Below are 17087 nucleotides of genomic sequence, written 5' to 3' on the forward strand. Positions count from 1 at the left end.
AGATGTAGTGATGTCTTTACTATAACCCACTGTCAGTTTTAATTAAATTGAAAATGAGATAAAATTCAACCAAAACATACATTTCTTTGAGTTTAATATCTTCAGCAGGTAATTTTTTATGTGTTTGACTTTGAATTACACATCTGCTTGCATCCTGGATAACTTTTCATGGTAGTGTAAGTAATGCATGACGGAACCTTGAGCATACCTGTAGGATGGGGAGAAATAAAAAGTAAATGTGGCCCTGGCCAGTTTGGCTCAGCGGTTAGAGCGTCGGCCTGCGGTACAGAGAGACCTGGGTTCGGTTCCCGCTAAGGGCACGTACTTCGGTTGCAGTTTGTCCCCGGCCCTGGTTGGTCGTGCGGGTGGCAGCCACTCGATGTGTCCCTTCACGTCGATGTTTCTCTCTCTCTCCCCTTCCTCTCTCTCCCTCCCACTCTGTCTGTACAAAAAAAATGGAAAAATATCCTCGGGTGAGGATAAAAAAAAAAAAAAAAAAAAAGTAAATGTGTCTTATAAATGATCTAGAGAAAACTCATCCTTAATGAACTCAGTCGATCTGTTAACAGTGTGATATTAAATGTATCCTTCTTACCATCACAAGGGGAACTGCTTGATGACTAGAAGTATGCCAGACTTAAAATCCCTAGCCTTACTTATTTACTTAAAGGTGAGCACTATGGCCTGGCTGGTGTGGTTCAGTGGTTGAGCGTCCACCCATGCACTAAGAAGTCGCCAGTTCGATTCCTGGTCAGGGCACATGCCCAGGTTGTGGGCCAAATCCCCAGTGGGGGGGCGTGCAGGAGGCAGCCAGTCGATGTTCTCTCATCAATGTTTCTATCTTTCTTTCCCTCTCCCTTCCTTTCTCTCTAAAATCAATAAGGGGAAAAAAAGGTGAGCACAATGAAGTGTTACTGGATAAAGGCATGTCTCACCTGAGGCAGTGTCTGAGCCTCTGTCCACAAGGTCATGGCAGGTATGGGCTTTCAGGCACATAAAGAAGGATGAGTAACTCTGAAGACATGGCATGCTGAGTATGATCTTTCTCTTTCCTAGGCATCTGGGCTTGGACCTGGTGCCTCGAAAGGACTTTGAAGTAGTGGATTCAGACCAGATTAGTGTCTCTGATCTCTATAAAATGGTAAGAAATCTAACGCAGGGTAGCTTGTTCCTGCACACCTTGTTTTTTTCTCCTTTATTTTTCCTAATTGTGTTATGGAATAATGTTGCTAAAATTGTTCCTTTGTCTTTGTCCCAGTATAATTAAGGGGGAGGGTCTCTCTTATTTTGACAGTATATCATCCTTGCTTTTCTAAATGAAATTAACTGTGTAGAGTGCTGTGCTTACTGTAATGTCTGTGGGGCATTTCTCTGTTGATTTTGCTGGTGAACAGAGCTCCTTCAGCCTTCACCAGCTACTAAAATTCTATCTTCAGTTGAAGCTGAAAAAAGCCAAATATTGGTTAATGTAGTGATTAAACCTAGAAATGATGTGTCAGTGTTTCTAAGAGAGACATAGTCTGTTAAATCCTTAGCTGTCTATTGGTCCTTATAAAAATATATTCAGTTGACTGATGACCAAGATTACATTTTGCAGGCTGACTGAGAAGAAGTTAATAAAAGAAAGGTAAAAAAATTTTTAAGTGAAACAAACATCAGAAACCTAGGTGACAATTAAGCTTAGACTAAGGGACTGGGTAAAACCTCACTTTAAGGAATATACACATATTTGAGGAGTATATATTGATGAGAATTAAAGGTTATAGAAAGAATTACAAGTCTTTATTTTAAAAAATGAAACAGTGTTCAATATCACTAATCATTAGGAAAATGTGAATCAAAACCACAATGAAATATAACCTTACACCTAGAATGCCTGTCATCAAAAAGACAAGAGATAAGTGGTGTCAAGATGTGGAGAGAAGAGAACCCTTGGGCACTGTTGGTGGGAATATAAATCTGTACAGCCACTATGAAAAACTGTATGGAGATCCTTCAAAAAATAAAAAATAGAACCACCAAATGATCCAGCAATCCCACTTTTGGATATGTATACAAAGGAATTGAAATCAGGATCTCAATGAGATAGCTGCGCTCTCATGTTCATTGCAGCATATTCACAGTAGCCAAGAGATAGAAACAACCTAAATGTCCATTTATGGATGAATGACTAAAGAAAAGGTTGTATATATAATAAAATACTATTCAGCAATAAGAAAAAAGGATATCCTGTCATTTGTGACAACATGGATCTTAAGAATACTATGCTAAGTAAGTTAGGTAGAGACAAATACTTTATGACCTAATACGTAGACAGTAAAAATGCTGAATTCATAGAAGCAGAGTAGAATGGTGATTGCCAGGGCTGAGGGTGGGAAGAATGTTGGTCAAAGGGTACAAACTTCTAAAACTAAGAGGATTAAGTTATGGGGATCTAATGTACAGCATGGTGATGGTAGTTAACAATAGTGTGTTATGTACTTGAAAGTTTCTAAAAGATTAGATCTTAAATCTTCTCACAACAACAATGTAATTATGTTAAATTAAGGATATATTAACTTATTTCACAATACATATGTGTATCAAATCATCACATTGTACACCTTAAATTTATACAATATATGTGAATTATATCTCAAAGCTAGAAAAAACACTTTCCTAGAACTATAGATATGAGTCTCCAAATTAAAAGGGTCGAAAAGGTATTTAATATTTAATTGTAAAATTTCAGCTCACAAAGCTGAGAGTTTCCTGACGGAAAAATAGGTCACCTACTAAGGATTTGTTGTAAGAATACCATTTGTCTTCCTAAAAGCAACATTGAAAATTAGCAGTAATGAAGAATTGCCTTTAAAATTCTGAGAGAGAAAAAAATTCAGCCTAGAATTTTATATTTACTGAGCCACATTATCAATCGAGTAGGAAAATAGCCTAAAGAAAATTTTGGTCACTTGAAGTCTCAAAAACAAAACAAAACAAAAAAAACTTTCTTTAAAAGCCTTTTCCAGGAAACTACAGAAGGATAAATTATTTATTTAAAATAGAGGAGGAAACCAAAAGATGCTATTATGTGCCATCTAGAAAAGGAATTCTGACTCAGTTGAGAAGTGCAAAGAATTCTCAGGATAACATCAGGGGAAGTCACAGGATGACAGTTGTGCAACAGGCCTAGAGAGTAACTGATCCCAGTGAAAGCAGAAGGGTGGCTAGGAGGGATATCTCCAGGTGAAAAACCACTTCATCAAGTATCTGGTAGTTTTTACCATGTGGAGAATGTGATTGAAAGGTATTCTGTGGAGGGCATAGGAAAAGGCCCTATAGTTTAAATAAAACTAAGTTACCTCAAATTCAAAAGCAGAAAGCAGTGAAAGAAAGTAAGTGTAATTGAAGCACACTACTTGGCTCAGCAGTGAACAATATTTAAATGTTACAATAGTATAAACAAGTTTTGACTGAAACTTATGAGAAATTAAGCATATAGTTGAAGTGAAATAGATATAAACAAATGCAGTAATCCTCAGCTTCCATTATAAGAGGCCAGTAGAGAAATCTAAAATTGGATAAAGAGAGTACATTGTAAGTATGACATTTAGAAATGTTTGATAAATTTTAGGAAAGAACACAGTAAAGAGTTGAAAGTACTTATCTTTGGGGCACAGGACAGGTTGAACAGAGGACTGGTAATTTTATTGCAAGCTTTTTTAAGGCTATTTAACTTTGAAAACTGCATGCTTATATTTTAATACATTTAAATGTTAATTTAAAATGTTGGTTTCTCAAAAAGGCTTAAGGTACAAGTCCCTTTTTATTTTATTTCATTTCGTGCTGATTTTTTTTTGTCTTTTTGTCTCATGTATTTGCTTTTTTGACGAAAGAATTAGATATGTTAAAGAAAAACTGATTCTGAGAGTCTAGTTCATGAATTCATTAAAAACCACTTATTTTTATATTAAAATGCATACAGTAAATGCACAGTAAATGTTTTGGTTAAATCTTAAACTTTTCAACAAGCTTCAAAGGAATAACCATTCAGAACCTTTTTGTATTAACATTTAAATTTATTACTGGAGATTTTAAAAGACTCAACACAAGAAAACCTTTATAAATAAGATTATACTTAAGTTTGCAATTAGAACATTTTGTTTTTTTATAAAAAATTTAAGCCCCTACACAAGGGTTGAATGACAGTGATTAATAAAAATCTCTTTAAGTACACAGATGGATTTCCTCTATGACAAGAACCAAAGGAAGCCCTAATGCTCCTCAGTTCTTGCTTTCACATACTAGCAAGTCTAAATCCACTTTTAATAGTAGAGAATTGGTGCTGCCTAAACTAGAAAGCATTTCAAAGGGCAACAGTGAATATTTATGTTAATTAACCATGCCTCTTGAGAAAAGTGAGCACTTGAAGATTCCATAGTATGAGAGCTTCTAAATTGTGGGAAGACCTAACAGAATGAATGTTCACGTTATAACCTCCTGCTACATCGTTATCCTTTCACATTAGCATGTGTTGGGAACTGTGTTAGTCTGTTTTCTTCTAGTGCTAATTTATATTCTTAGTAGATCAATGTTATACTTCTAATTATGGATTTAAATCAATTGATTGTATTATTTACTAATAATTAACATCATTGGTAATGCTGACTAAATGTCTTATATTTCCTCGTAAGACCCATAATACCTAATACACTTCTCAACATATACAGAGAGAATTGATTGTGTTATTTAGCTGGATAGCTATACAGTTGTTGTTTTTCCTATATTGGTAGACTTTTATAAACTAAATGGACCAGAGACTTCAAAGGGCTGACAGTGACTTTTCTTTGGGGGGAAATTTGGCAGAAGCAGTCAAGTAGTCTCTGCATTTTAAAGTCAAGTTATATTTTTTATGTACCTTGCTAGGCTTTTAGGATATAAAGATGATTAAGACAGGTGCTGTGCTTCCTGAGAGAACAAAGTCTAGAGTTGGGTAGGAAACATGAAACAGTAATCATAGCTGTAATATAGGTAGTGATGGCTCTGTAGAGGGAAGTGTCAGCTGGCCAGCTGAAGGCTGCCCTACAGCAGGGCAGAGGTTTTCTGTTACAGCGCCAATGAAGATGCTTCCAAATGCTCGTTCCTATGCCTTTCTCTGGCCACCCATGTGGTGTGCTTTCAGACTAGGCTGAAAAGTTGTCCCCAAACTCTATGCCTCTGAACTCTAGAAAAACATTTGTTATTGTCAGCGTGAATGTTTTACACTGAAATTAGCTGTAAACTTCCATATGTAATTACAATTGAACATTTGTATTTAAGATTGGTAGTCATTTTTAAGAGTAGTCAGTAAATCCACTTCAGAAGAATGCCTTAGTGCAGCCCTTGAATGTAAAATAAAACAATGGAAAGTATTTTAGGCTAATAACCTTTCCAGTGGGATATAGGTCAGTAAACCATAGAAAACTTAATTTGTTTTTTAAACCTGATTTTTAAAAAGCATTTTTGTAGTCTCTTTTATATGTGAACTTTTCTTTTGTACATACACGTTCTATGTGATGATTTCCCTAGCTGGTGGAGGCCTCTTTTTATTATACAGTATCCTCAGGGAACTGGTTCTAGGATCCTCTGCAAATACCAAAATCTGCAGATGCTTAAGTCACTTATATAAAATGGAGGACTATCTGCATACAGGGTGTGCCCACTCATTACTTCATTCACATGGATTCATTATAGTTCTTGGCACGTGCCAGATTCAGTTTTTGCCTTTTGAAAGTTTTGGGGATTCTCCCCCCCTCCCGAATATCTCAATTTGTGGTTAGTTGAATCCATGGATGTGAAACCCTCAGATACAGAGGGCCAACTGTATTTAATATGTACCATAGAAATGTATAGTCCCATGAATGAATATTAATAGTCAATAATTTGCTAATTTAATAATGCACATGAATATTTAATAACTAGCAAATATAGCTTGTGAGATGCATTTAAATTAATATTTAATTGTACTTCAGTTTTATTTAGTGTTAAATGTGTATATTTGGAAAATAAAACCATTCTACTCAGCAGCCATTCTTTATACCCATATGATGTGGAACAGTTCACCAAATGAATGTTGTCTCACACCTCTAGGGTCCAGAGGGGAACAGGATAGAAACTCACTGTTGTGTTTACCAAGACCAGGGACCTATGTTTGTGAGCCCATCATTTTTTCTGACAAGGGTTACTTCTAAATGTGACTGACTTTTCTGTAACAACTAATTATAAAGAAGGATACCGATAAGAAAAAGAATACTAATTATGGATAACAGTGATCAACCACTTACAAATATAGGTACGATGCTGACTTAATCTGCACAAAATCCTATGAGGTTGAGTTCAGCACAAAATGTTATCCTCAGTTTCCAAATAAGGAAATACAGGTGTGAGTCAAAGATTGAAAACCAGGTGTCCTGACTTAGGTCCCTAACTACAATGTCATGCTGCTTTCCATTAGGAAAGTTGAGCCTCAAAATAACCTTGTGAGGAAGAAAATAAAAGCTTTTATCTTATTTTTACAGTTGAAAAAAAATATCTCTTGGAGAGAGGAAGCGATTTCTCTGAAGTTTCACAACCTACTTGCGTGTGGCTGGGATTGGAATCTGCTGCTTCTAACTTTAGCCAGCAGCAGTAGAACAGCATGGAGAGATGTTTGGGAGGGAGCCCCTTTGGTTAAAGGCTACACCTCTTTCAGTGTGGAGAGCCTGGAAAAACTGGATTATGTAGCTCAGGGCATGGTACAGTTTGTGGATAGGATGGTGCCAAAGCAAAATTCCAGTAGTATATGCCACCTTTGACTTGGCTGGTACTTGGAGGTGGAGAGACTTGGGTTTGAATCCAGACTTTGCCTCCTTCTTGCTATGTGAACTTCAGCAAATCACTTTCTTGTACTAAGCATTAGTTGTCTCCATCATATATGAATGACATTTACCTAACAGGGTTATCAGGATTAAGTGAGATCATCTATATAAAAAACATAACAGAATGCCTAGCATATGGAAAGAAGATGCCTAATAGAAATTTTCTTCCCAGTTGAGTGAACTTTTCTTTCTTTCTCTCCATAGCATTTATCTAGTCGGCAGAGTGTACAGCAAAGCACATCCCAGGTAAGCAGTTTAACCAGTCCTCCTGGATTTTGCCCACAACTCTTTCTTCTAAGAGATCACAACATAGGGATGCACCGGAAAATGATACATACCACTGACTTTTCGATTGTGTGGTGCCTTTCATCTAAGGAGCCTAACCTTTAAGCACATTTGTCCAGTCTCCACTCCTCTGTGCAAATTTACATAAGCACAACTGAAAGAAAGGAGACTGAGAGACTAAAATGAATCAGGCTGGAAGGAAATAAAAATGCCATTTAGAATGGTAACTATTACCACCTAACAGGGTAAATCAAGTGCATTAGGGTCATGGCAGGATCCCCAAGAAGTGACTTTGAAAATGGTTCCCTAGAGAATTGAGATGTTTGTGACCTGGTGGAGATTGTGAGTTCACTCATAAATTGGAATTACTGTTCCTCTGTCTCCATCACTCTGTTTACTTCTCCCAGCTGCATATTTGCCAATCTCAAACCAAGCATATTGACACAGCACCCCTACTAGCAGAGAAAACACCTCCAGTGTCTCTTTCTCTCTTTCTCTCAGTATGACAAGAGTTAGTTATTTAGTTTTCATTTCATTTATGATTAATATAATCAATAGCTAAAATAGAAATCACTGTTTTTTGCCTTTCTCGTTAGGTAGATACAATGCGTCCACGTCATGGGGAAACCTGTCGGATGCCAGTTCCACATCACTTTTTCCTCAGCCTGAAGAGTTTCACCTATAATACCATTGGGGAAGATACCGATGTTTTCTTTTCCTTATATGATATGAGAGAAGGCAAGCAGATCAGGTAAAAACTACTAGAAGTTCTGCTGAGGTTGAGACTCTGGGTTGGGACGGTATAGCTGGGGTCATAGGCATCTCTGGCCTTCAGAGAAGTTAGATGCACAGAGGAGGCAAAATAAGATAAAGTAAACTCTCATTTAGCTGGGAGTTTTCTCTCAAATCCCAGTGTATTCTGAAGGCATGTGTGGTGGCCTGTTTTTTATCCTGTGCCTAGTCCACATGGAAGCTCAAATCCCAATCTTGGCTGTCATCACTTCAGGGAGAGAAAAGGATGCATCTGTTCAGTGCCAGGGAAAACGGAATAGGAGAAACCTAGAACAAAGCAAATTCAGCAGAGCGGCTCAGCTCTGGAATGCAGGACACCCTGGGCTCTGCCTTACTGCCTGTGGGAGAGAAGATTCACAGGGAAACAGGCTAATGTGTTCTTTGTGAAGGCAGCCCAGCCCTCAGTGCCATTCCAGCCTTGTGAAGGGGAGAGCCTGTGCTGAGCAGAAGGGAAGGTGGGCCTGACTCCATCATTCGTCTTTGCCTGGGGTTGGAAGAGAGGCGCAGAAAGGGGCTGACATGAATCTTGGCAGAGCAGTGAGGCCCTTAAGCATGACCAGCTGCAGCAGTGCTTTGTCCCCTTGAAAAGGAGGGAGGAGTCAAGGAGACACTGTAGGTTTCTCTTCCTCTAGAGGCCAGCATGGCTCTGTTGGGGTGAGGTGACCTTTGTAGCCAACTGGGAATTTTAGGAAGCCCAATCATTTCTCCATAGTCATCTTCTAGGTGGGCAGAGAGAAAATAAATCTTGGAATACTTTTGTATTGCTTGATAACTACCTGTGTTAAGAGTATCACGTTTTGTTTTTTTATCCTCACCTGAGGACATTTTTGCATGTATCTTCAGATAGGACGGGAGGGAGAGAGAGAGAGAGAAACATCGATGTAAGAGAGACACATCGAGTGGCTGCCACCCACACTATCCCAACCAGGGCCGGGGACAAACTGCAACCGAGGTACATGCCCTCAGTGGGAACCGAACCTGAGACTCTTCAGTCTGCAGGCAGATGCTCTAACCGCTGAGCAAAACAGGGCAGTAAATTAATTTTTTATAAAGGAGTATCTTTAATTAAGGAGACTAATAAAGACCTGAACTACTCCTTGAGTAACCTATGTAATCCTTTGACATGAAAACCCCAGAGTCCTGCAGTGAAAGACCCATGCTCAGAAGCTGGGTAGAGATGAAGGCTGTTCACAGCAGCTTGTTTTGCATGCAGTGTCTATGGAGAACCAGCTTTCAACTGGTTAAATAGCCAGTATCTGCACCCGAGCTACCTGCCCTTAGCGGGAACCAAACCCGGGATTCTTTGGTCCACGGGCTGACGCTCTAACCACTGAGCTAAACCAGCCAGGGCTGTTTTGCCTTTTTTAATTTAAAATTTGAAAACAGCTGTTTTGCCCGGCAAGTATGGCTCAGTGGATTGAGCATTGTTCCATGGACTGAGAGGTCCCGGTTTGATTCTCAGTCAGGGCACATGCCCAGGTTGAGGGCTCGACCCCTGGTTGGGGATGTGCAGGAGGCAGCTGATTGATGTATTTCTCTCACATTAGTATCCCCCCCCCCCTTTCTCTCTCTCAAAAAAAAAAAAAAAAAAAGAAGAAGAAATACATATTTTTTAAAAAAAGAAACAACTGTTTTTTTCCAATTGAATGTTACATGTGGAAAATTTTTAAATGGAAATTATAACACAGTTCAGAGGAAAATCAGTATTACATGCTCCACAGTGCCTCTGATCTTAACTCCCCCCACCCAGAATAAAGCACTGCGCTTCACTTTGACATAGTAATAAAATTATACACTCATTAGTGAGGGCATGTGGTTGTGTCTTGGCACCAGTGGCTTTCAGTAAGTGCTTCTAGGAAAGCTGTGGTAGAGAAGGTGGTAGTGGTGGTGAAGGCCGTTACAGCTGCTGCACACAGGTAAGACTGCAGGCCAGGGCTTGCATCTATGTAGATTCTGGCTGCTCTAGTTTTTCCGGACCGCAGGCCAACACTCTAACCGCTGAGCCAAACCGGCCAGGGCTGCTCTAGTTTTTCTACTAGACCAGGGGATTGTAAACTTTATTAGTATTATTTCTGTTTGTGGAATAAATCTTTCTTTAAGCTAAATTTTATGAGAAAGTTTAGTATATGAAACAGGTAAAGTAGAACTCCACTATTGAAGGGAAAAGGGATATAATGGGAATCTCACTGTGTCCCTGACCCTACCCAGTACCCTGTGGAACCACTGGGAGTCCATGGGTTGCTGGTTGAAAACCAGAACACACCATGTTGTCATCCTGAGTGCAAGGGACTGTGTCTTCTCTCTCCACGATCCTAGCTGGCACCCCACCCAGTGTCTATGACAGTGCCTCTGTTATTACACTAACTACAGAGAGAAGATCCAAGCTCAGCAGAGAGACCCCATGGCTCTGGTTCACAGTCCGTGCAAAATCATCAACGCATCAGTTGTTTTAAATTTGAATTTATTGTTTCTAATTTAGCCTCAGTAAACAATAAAACATTTCAAAAGAAGAAATGTAAAAAAAAAATTTGTGGAGTTTCTGGAAATGTTTAGGTCATTTAAAAATCCCTACATATTGGAAAACTATACCACCTTTCTATTTGTTTAATAAAACTATGTCATTAGTTGACAATACCATCTATTAGTTCACTCTAATGAGTGAACTAATGAGCCCGGCTGGTGTGGCTCAGTGGTCGAGCATTGACCCATGCACTAGGAGGTCGCTAGTTTGATTCCTGGTCAGGGCACATGCCCAGGTTGTGGGCCCAATCCCCAGTGTGGGGAATGCAGGAGGCAGCCAGTCAATGTTCTCTCTCATCAATGTTTCTATCTCTCCCTTCCTCTTTCTCTAAAATCAATAAAGAAAAAAAAAATTTTTTTAAAGAGTGAACTAATGAGCAGAATTTTAGATCTAGGTTTAATAAAAAAAATGTTCTTCTTTTCATTAGGATTTGTGTAGTTGTATAAGCCCTCAAAAATTTTAGATAATTGAGCTGGAATTACTAGATAATTATGCTTTTGTTATGGTTGGATATTATATTGATCATGTATTACTTTCTCAAGCAGTTGTCAGAAGTCATGAAAGTTAGGGATATATTAAATCATGTGCACAGAGTATTGATACAGAGCCACTGGTTTAGTTGTTTCTTCTCAAGAAAGCTTGAATGACTGTCTTTCCAATAAAATATTTCTAGTCTAGTCTCCAGTCAAATGGTGCTAGCCTAGTATTCATTATTGCCAGGACACTCTCACCTCTGTGCCAGAAAACATATGTGAGTAGAGGCAGTGAACTTAAGACCTACCATTCCCCTATTTTGTCACTTTGCTGATTCCACAGGCAAATCTAGCAGTAGAAGCATTAAAGTGAGTGACAAATTGCAAATCACATAGTGCATCATGATATATCTTGACTAATGAATATTAGAGGGAAGAAACAGCAGCTGGCAGGGCCTTGGGAGCTCTATTTGTGTGTGTGTGTGTGTGTGTGTGTGTGTGTGTGTGATATTATTCCAAACAGAATCAACTATTTAGCCTTGAAATCCCAACCTGAGCTTCAAGTCCTTATAACTTTTTTTTGCCAGACCTCTGCCATTGGATGTCCCAGACATTTCTACCTCAGCATATCAAAACTGCATTCATTTTCTTTCCTCACAGATATACTTCCTCCTGTGCTCCTTAAATCAAAGGCATTGAAAGGCATTATCATTTGCTCAGAGATCCATGTCAGCACCTTAGAAATCCCCACGGGCTCCTCCCTCTTTAGCTCCTTCTCTTCATAATTAATCACTGTATTCTGTCAACTTCTGTCTCCTTAATATCAATCAAATCACTGACCCCACTCCATCCCCACTGTCATGCCAAGCCCTTCACATTTCTTCTCCCTAAACGTAGACTCCCTGAATCTACCATCTTTTTTTTTTTTTTTATCCTCACCTGAGGACTTTTTTAGCATTTGTCTTCAGATAGAGCAGGAGGGAGGGAGGGAGAGAAACATCTTCATGAGAGAGACACATTGACTGGTTGCCACCCACATGACCCCAACCGGGGCCAGGGACAGACTGCAACCGAGGTACGTGCCCTTAGCCAAAACCGAACTCTGGACTCTTCTGGTCCGCGGGCGACACTCTCTAACTGCTGAGCCAAACCGGCCGGGGCAAAATTCTGCACTTTTAAAGGACTCATGGGATTAGGTCGGGCTCACCCAGATAATCTCATTTTACAGTTTCATCATATAACTTAATCATGGGAATAAAAGCCACCATTTTTACAGTCCTGGGGATTATGCAACCTTGGAATTAGGGGACAAGTTTGGGGGATTGTCTTAGAATTCTGCCTAAAAGAGAGACTACTTCTACATAAACACATTGTATATATAAAAGAAACTTAATGAAATATTGTGCAGTGTTTACAACTGTATGCATAGTATGACTTGTATTTGTGGGGGAAAACTATATTCGTATCATGTGTATGTATTAAAATCTTTAGTAACTTCTTAAAAGACTAAAATTTTTAAAAAGAATCTTTGAACTGACAGATATTTAAAGTTTTGGTAGCAATTCTTAAAGGGGCTGGCAACAGTCTTAAGGAAAAGACAATTATAGTGAATTATAACAAATACTGGCTTTGCTCTGTGAAAAAAATAACACCAAATTTTCATTTATACTTCTCCCTTTATTTAAATGATCAGCTTGGCAGTGTGGAACAAACATCTGCTTTGGTTTTCAGTGATGATGGGGTAAGAGAAGAACAAAGCTTATAGATGGCCAGAATTTAAAATGTCTTTTCTATTTTGTCCTATTATCATAGATTCCCCTTCTATAAGGAACTCATTATCTTTGTTTAAAAATATTTTTCTGGCCCTGGCCAGTTTGGCTCAGTGGTTGAAGCGTCAGCCTATGGACCAAAGGGTCGCAGGTTTAATTCCAGTCAAAGGCACGTACCTGGGCTGTGGGTTCAATCCCTGGCCCCATTTGGGGTCTTGTAAGAGGCAACCAATCCATGTGTCTCTCTCACATTGATGTTTCACTCTCTCTCTCTCTCTCTCCCCCCCCCCTCCCTCTCTCTTCCTCCCTCCCCTCTACTCTATCTAAAAATCAGTGGAAGAATATCCTCAGGTGAGGAGTAAAAGTAATAATAATAATAATAATAATAATAAAATATCTTTACCTGTATATACATCTATCATGATTGTTAACCATTATCTTAATATATTTAATAATTATCATATAATTACCTCCTCAATATAGTACACACAGTCATCTTCTAGAAAAGAATTTGTGTTATCTGTATTTGGTTATGTATAGATACACTTATCTTTTCTATTATGTAAATTTTCTTATTGTGTAAACTAACTTTCTCAGTAGCACTGTTGTGCCTGTTAATATGCCTGTTTCTCTCTGGCCCTTAGAAATTTAGCAGAGAGCTCTACAGCCTCAGGGCACCACTTAACTGGTTTTCCCCAAGGAGTCTTTTCTATACTGGGTTTTTTGTTGTTGTTTTTTAGGTCTTAGGAATGCTAAGTTGCCCTCAAAAACTCAACTACTCTTGATTATGACATGAGAACACTTATGTTAGCCATCTTTTCACAGATGCTATGCAAAAAAAGCTAAAAAGCCTCATTTCTTATTCTCCTGGTGTTTACTCAGCATTCAAAATACCCTTGTGTAGAATAAACCTTTCCTTGAAAATCAGCTGCCTCTGTAATTGAAGTAGAGGGTTCTGGCTGAAAGTCAAGCATTCTACCCAAATGAGATAATCTGCCTCTATGAAAACCTCAGGTGCCCCTGGAGAGAAATTTTCTTTTAAAATGATGGGTGAGAACATTGTTTATTAAGTCAAACAGTTTTGCTTCCCTCTGCAAAAGAGATCATGTCTTACAATGCAATTGGAGCTCATCTGCAAGAGCTCAGGCAGCTGGTGATGGTTCTGCAGTTCAGTTCTTCCACTCAGGGCCCATGTATGGTCTAGCTTGTTTTAAGTTGGGCTGGGACAGTCTCCAGCCCACTCCCCAACAGTCCCCCAAGGATTTTCTGAGTCCCAGCAGGAATAAGAGGAGCTAGAACCCTGGCTCTGGTGACTGTTGACCCTTGAACAACACGGGTTTGAACTGTGTGGGTCTTTTTATATGTTGATATTGTTCAATAAATATACAATTGGCCCTCCAGATCCCTGAGTTTCACATCCATTGATTCAACCAACCGTGGATCAAAAACAGTATTTTCAGCCCTGGCTGGTGTGGCTCAGTTGGTTGGCACATCGTTTCGTACACCAAAGGTGGCAGGTTCAATCCCCGAGTTGAGGCGAGTGCAGAAAGCAACTGATCGAAGTTTTTTTCACATCGATATTTTCCCCTCTCTCTCCCCCCCTTCCTATCTCTAAAATAAACTTTAAAAAGCTAATAACTGTATTTTAGATTCACAGTTGCACATCTGCAGATGCGGAGGGACAACTGTATGCATTGTTTTAAGCCATTTTATATAAGGGACTTGAGCATCCACAGATTTGGGTATCCATGGTGGGGGAGGGTTCTAGAACTACCCCCAACAGATTGGAGGGGTGGCTGTAGTTAGTTTTGGAGGAGTCAGAAGTTATATGCAGATTTTTTTACTGTGGCCAGGGATGGGGGAGTGTCAGTGTCCTTAATCCCCACATTGTTTAAGGGTCAATTGTATTTCATTCCAGTGGCTAAGACAACCCAACATGCTTCTACATGTATGCCTAAGGCATCAGATCGTGCTCAGAAACATTAGAGGGAAAATATGCTGTGAGATAGACAAAGTGAAACTTTTACTTTAGATATGTGCATTGGCCTGTGGAACTAACTATGATTTTTCCATCAGAGAATAAGGTCAGAAATTGCTCTCCTGTGTAGACCATCTCTCATTATATCCTGAGCCTAAATGTCAGGTGGGAGAAAATTATTTATACAGTATCCTACAGAATCAGGATAAAAAGGGTAAAATAAATGATCAGGTTTTTTGAGTTCTTTGTTTACCAGAAATTTGCCTTCTGCTCTGTCTACTCTAGACCATAACACACAGTACACAGTAGAATAGAATTAGTAATGCTTCTGACATAAGTTAAAAAAAATCTGCCTGGAGAGGAATGTCGAGAATGAAGGGGTATCGGAGGTTAAAGTTATAATAGATTGGTATAATTATTTATTTATGAGTCAAATGTTTATTTTGCACTACTATGTGCTTCCACAGTTACAAGCTCTGGAGATATAGCTGTGAATAAAACACACAAAAATTCCTGCTCTCATGAAGCTTATATTCTAGTAGGGGGGGGAGTCAGTCAATAAATATAATAAATAAGAAAATTGTATAGTATTTTAGAGGGATAAATGTTATGGAATAGAAAAAGTAAAGTATGAAGGGGATTCATGATTTTGAATAAGGTAGTCATAGAAGGCTTTAATGAGAAAGTGAAAATACCATGGGGCTATCTTCCAGGGCATAGACTTCTTTTCTGCTATCTTCTTATCCTTGGATCTCAAAATGATGTCCATATTAATGAGATGTAGCCAAGGGATGAAGTTCAGTTAGCCTTTACCTTTGGTCACTTAAGGATAAATAAGGAAACTAGAGAGTAGGCCTTTGCAGTAATGCATATGAGAGATGATAGTGGCTTGGATAGTGGCTATTTTAAAGGTAGAATGGTGCTGGTTTTATTTCTGGTATGATGGAATGATCTAACAGGCCAGCCCTTCCACAATTAACTACTAACACTGGATAAAATACAAGAAACAACCACCTTAAGGTTCTGCAGAATAAATAAAAGTAGACATATATTGGAGGGAAGTACAAACTTGGAGAAAGGGACTAATACAGGGTGAATTTTCAGTTTTTGTGTTTTGGGTCTGAGCTGTAGTTTCAGCATAGCACAGGGTAGCCAAAACTCCAGTAGAAAACTGGCCATGTTTTTATTTTTAAAAATTTTTTTAGTTATTCTAGAGAAAGAAACATCTAATTATTGTTCTACCCATTAATACATTTGTTGATTGCCTCCTGTATGTGCTGTGACAGGGATCGAACCCACAACCTTGACCATATTGGAGAATGCTAGAACCAACTGAGCTACCTGGTCAGGGCAGCTGGCCTAGATTTCTAGCCTGAGGAATTAAGAGATGGCACCTGGGGCAAGCATAACCACCTGAAGGGAGTCCTGGAGAGGGGAGAGCAGAAGATGGAGGATTCCAAATTCCATGTATGAATCTGCCCATGTCACTGGCTGATCACTGAACCATACATAAGCAAGGCAAACTCAAAGCAGCTAGCAACTAAGGCAAAAAGAAAACTGAAATTTGACCTGTCATCAGTCACAGGAGAAATGGATTATAGATGAAGCCTAACCAAGTTGATTCCCTATTAAAACTAACTAACTAACTAACTAACTAACCCTCTTCAGAAGAATATAAGAGTCCAGAGGCTCAACAACCCAACAGTCACAACATTCAGAATACCATCCAAAATTATGGGACATATAAAGAACCAAGATAAGGTGACCCATTCTCAGGGAAAAAGACTTCAACAGAGGCCCGTCATGAGATACCTCAGATGTAGGAATTAGCTGACAAGGTTTTAAAGCACTGATTATAACATGTTCAGTAAATGAAAAGATAGTAAAAATTTCAACAAAGAAATAGAAAATATTTTAAATACCAAATAGAAACTTTAGAATGAAAAATATAATATCAGTATTAAAAATATTAGGGATAGCTCAGTGGATTGAGTGTTGTCCCAGGGACTGAGAGGTCCTGGTTTGATTCCTGGTCAGGGCACATACTTAGGTTGCAGGCTTGATCCCCAGTAGGGGGTGTGTAGGAGGCAGCCAATCGATGTTTCTCTTTCACAAAGATGTTTCTATCTCTCCCTCACTCTCTCAAGGAAAAAAAAAATACACATACACACATCTATCTATCTATCTGTCTGTCTATCTATCTATCTATCTATCTATCTATGGAATAAAACTATCTGGTGATTATAAGATGATAGAGAAAATCAGTGAATTTGAAGACCAATATAAATGATCCAATGTAATGAAGAGAGCAAAGTGTTGAAACAAAACAAATTAGCAAAGCCTTAGGGTGACAGTTTCAAAAAGCCCTCATTGGAATTTAAGAAGGAAAAAAGA

The 17087-nt window shown here is 38.8% G+C and overlaps 1 protein-coding gene across 1 annotated transcript in view; it reads left to right on the top strand.

Annotated features, from left to right (window-relative positions):
- The window catches only part of DOCK3 (dedicator of cytokinesis 3), a 247386-nt gene that overhangs the window by 82386 nt on the left and 147913 nt on the right, over nt 1–17087 (top strand). Inside the window, exons 6-8 of the mRNA XM_036267098.1 lie at nt 1057–1141; nt 7080–7121; nt 7757–7911. Of these exons, the coding sequence (XP_036122991.1) occupies nt 1057–1141; nt 7080–7121; nt 7757–7911 (282 nt within the window). The remainder of the gene's footprint in view (nt 1–1056; nt 1142–7079; nt 7122–7756; nt 7912–17087) is intronic.

Source organism: Molossus molossus, unplaced genomic scaffold (genome assembly GCF_014108415.1).
Source record: "Molossus molossus isolate mMolMol1 unplaced genomic scaffold, mMolMol1.p scaffold_m16_p_18, whole genome shotgun sequence".
Lineage (NCBI taxonomy): Eukaryota > Metazoa > Chordata > Mammalia > Chiroptera > Molossidae > Molossus > Molossus molossus.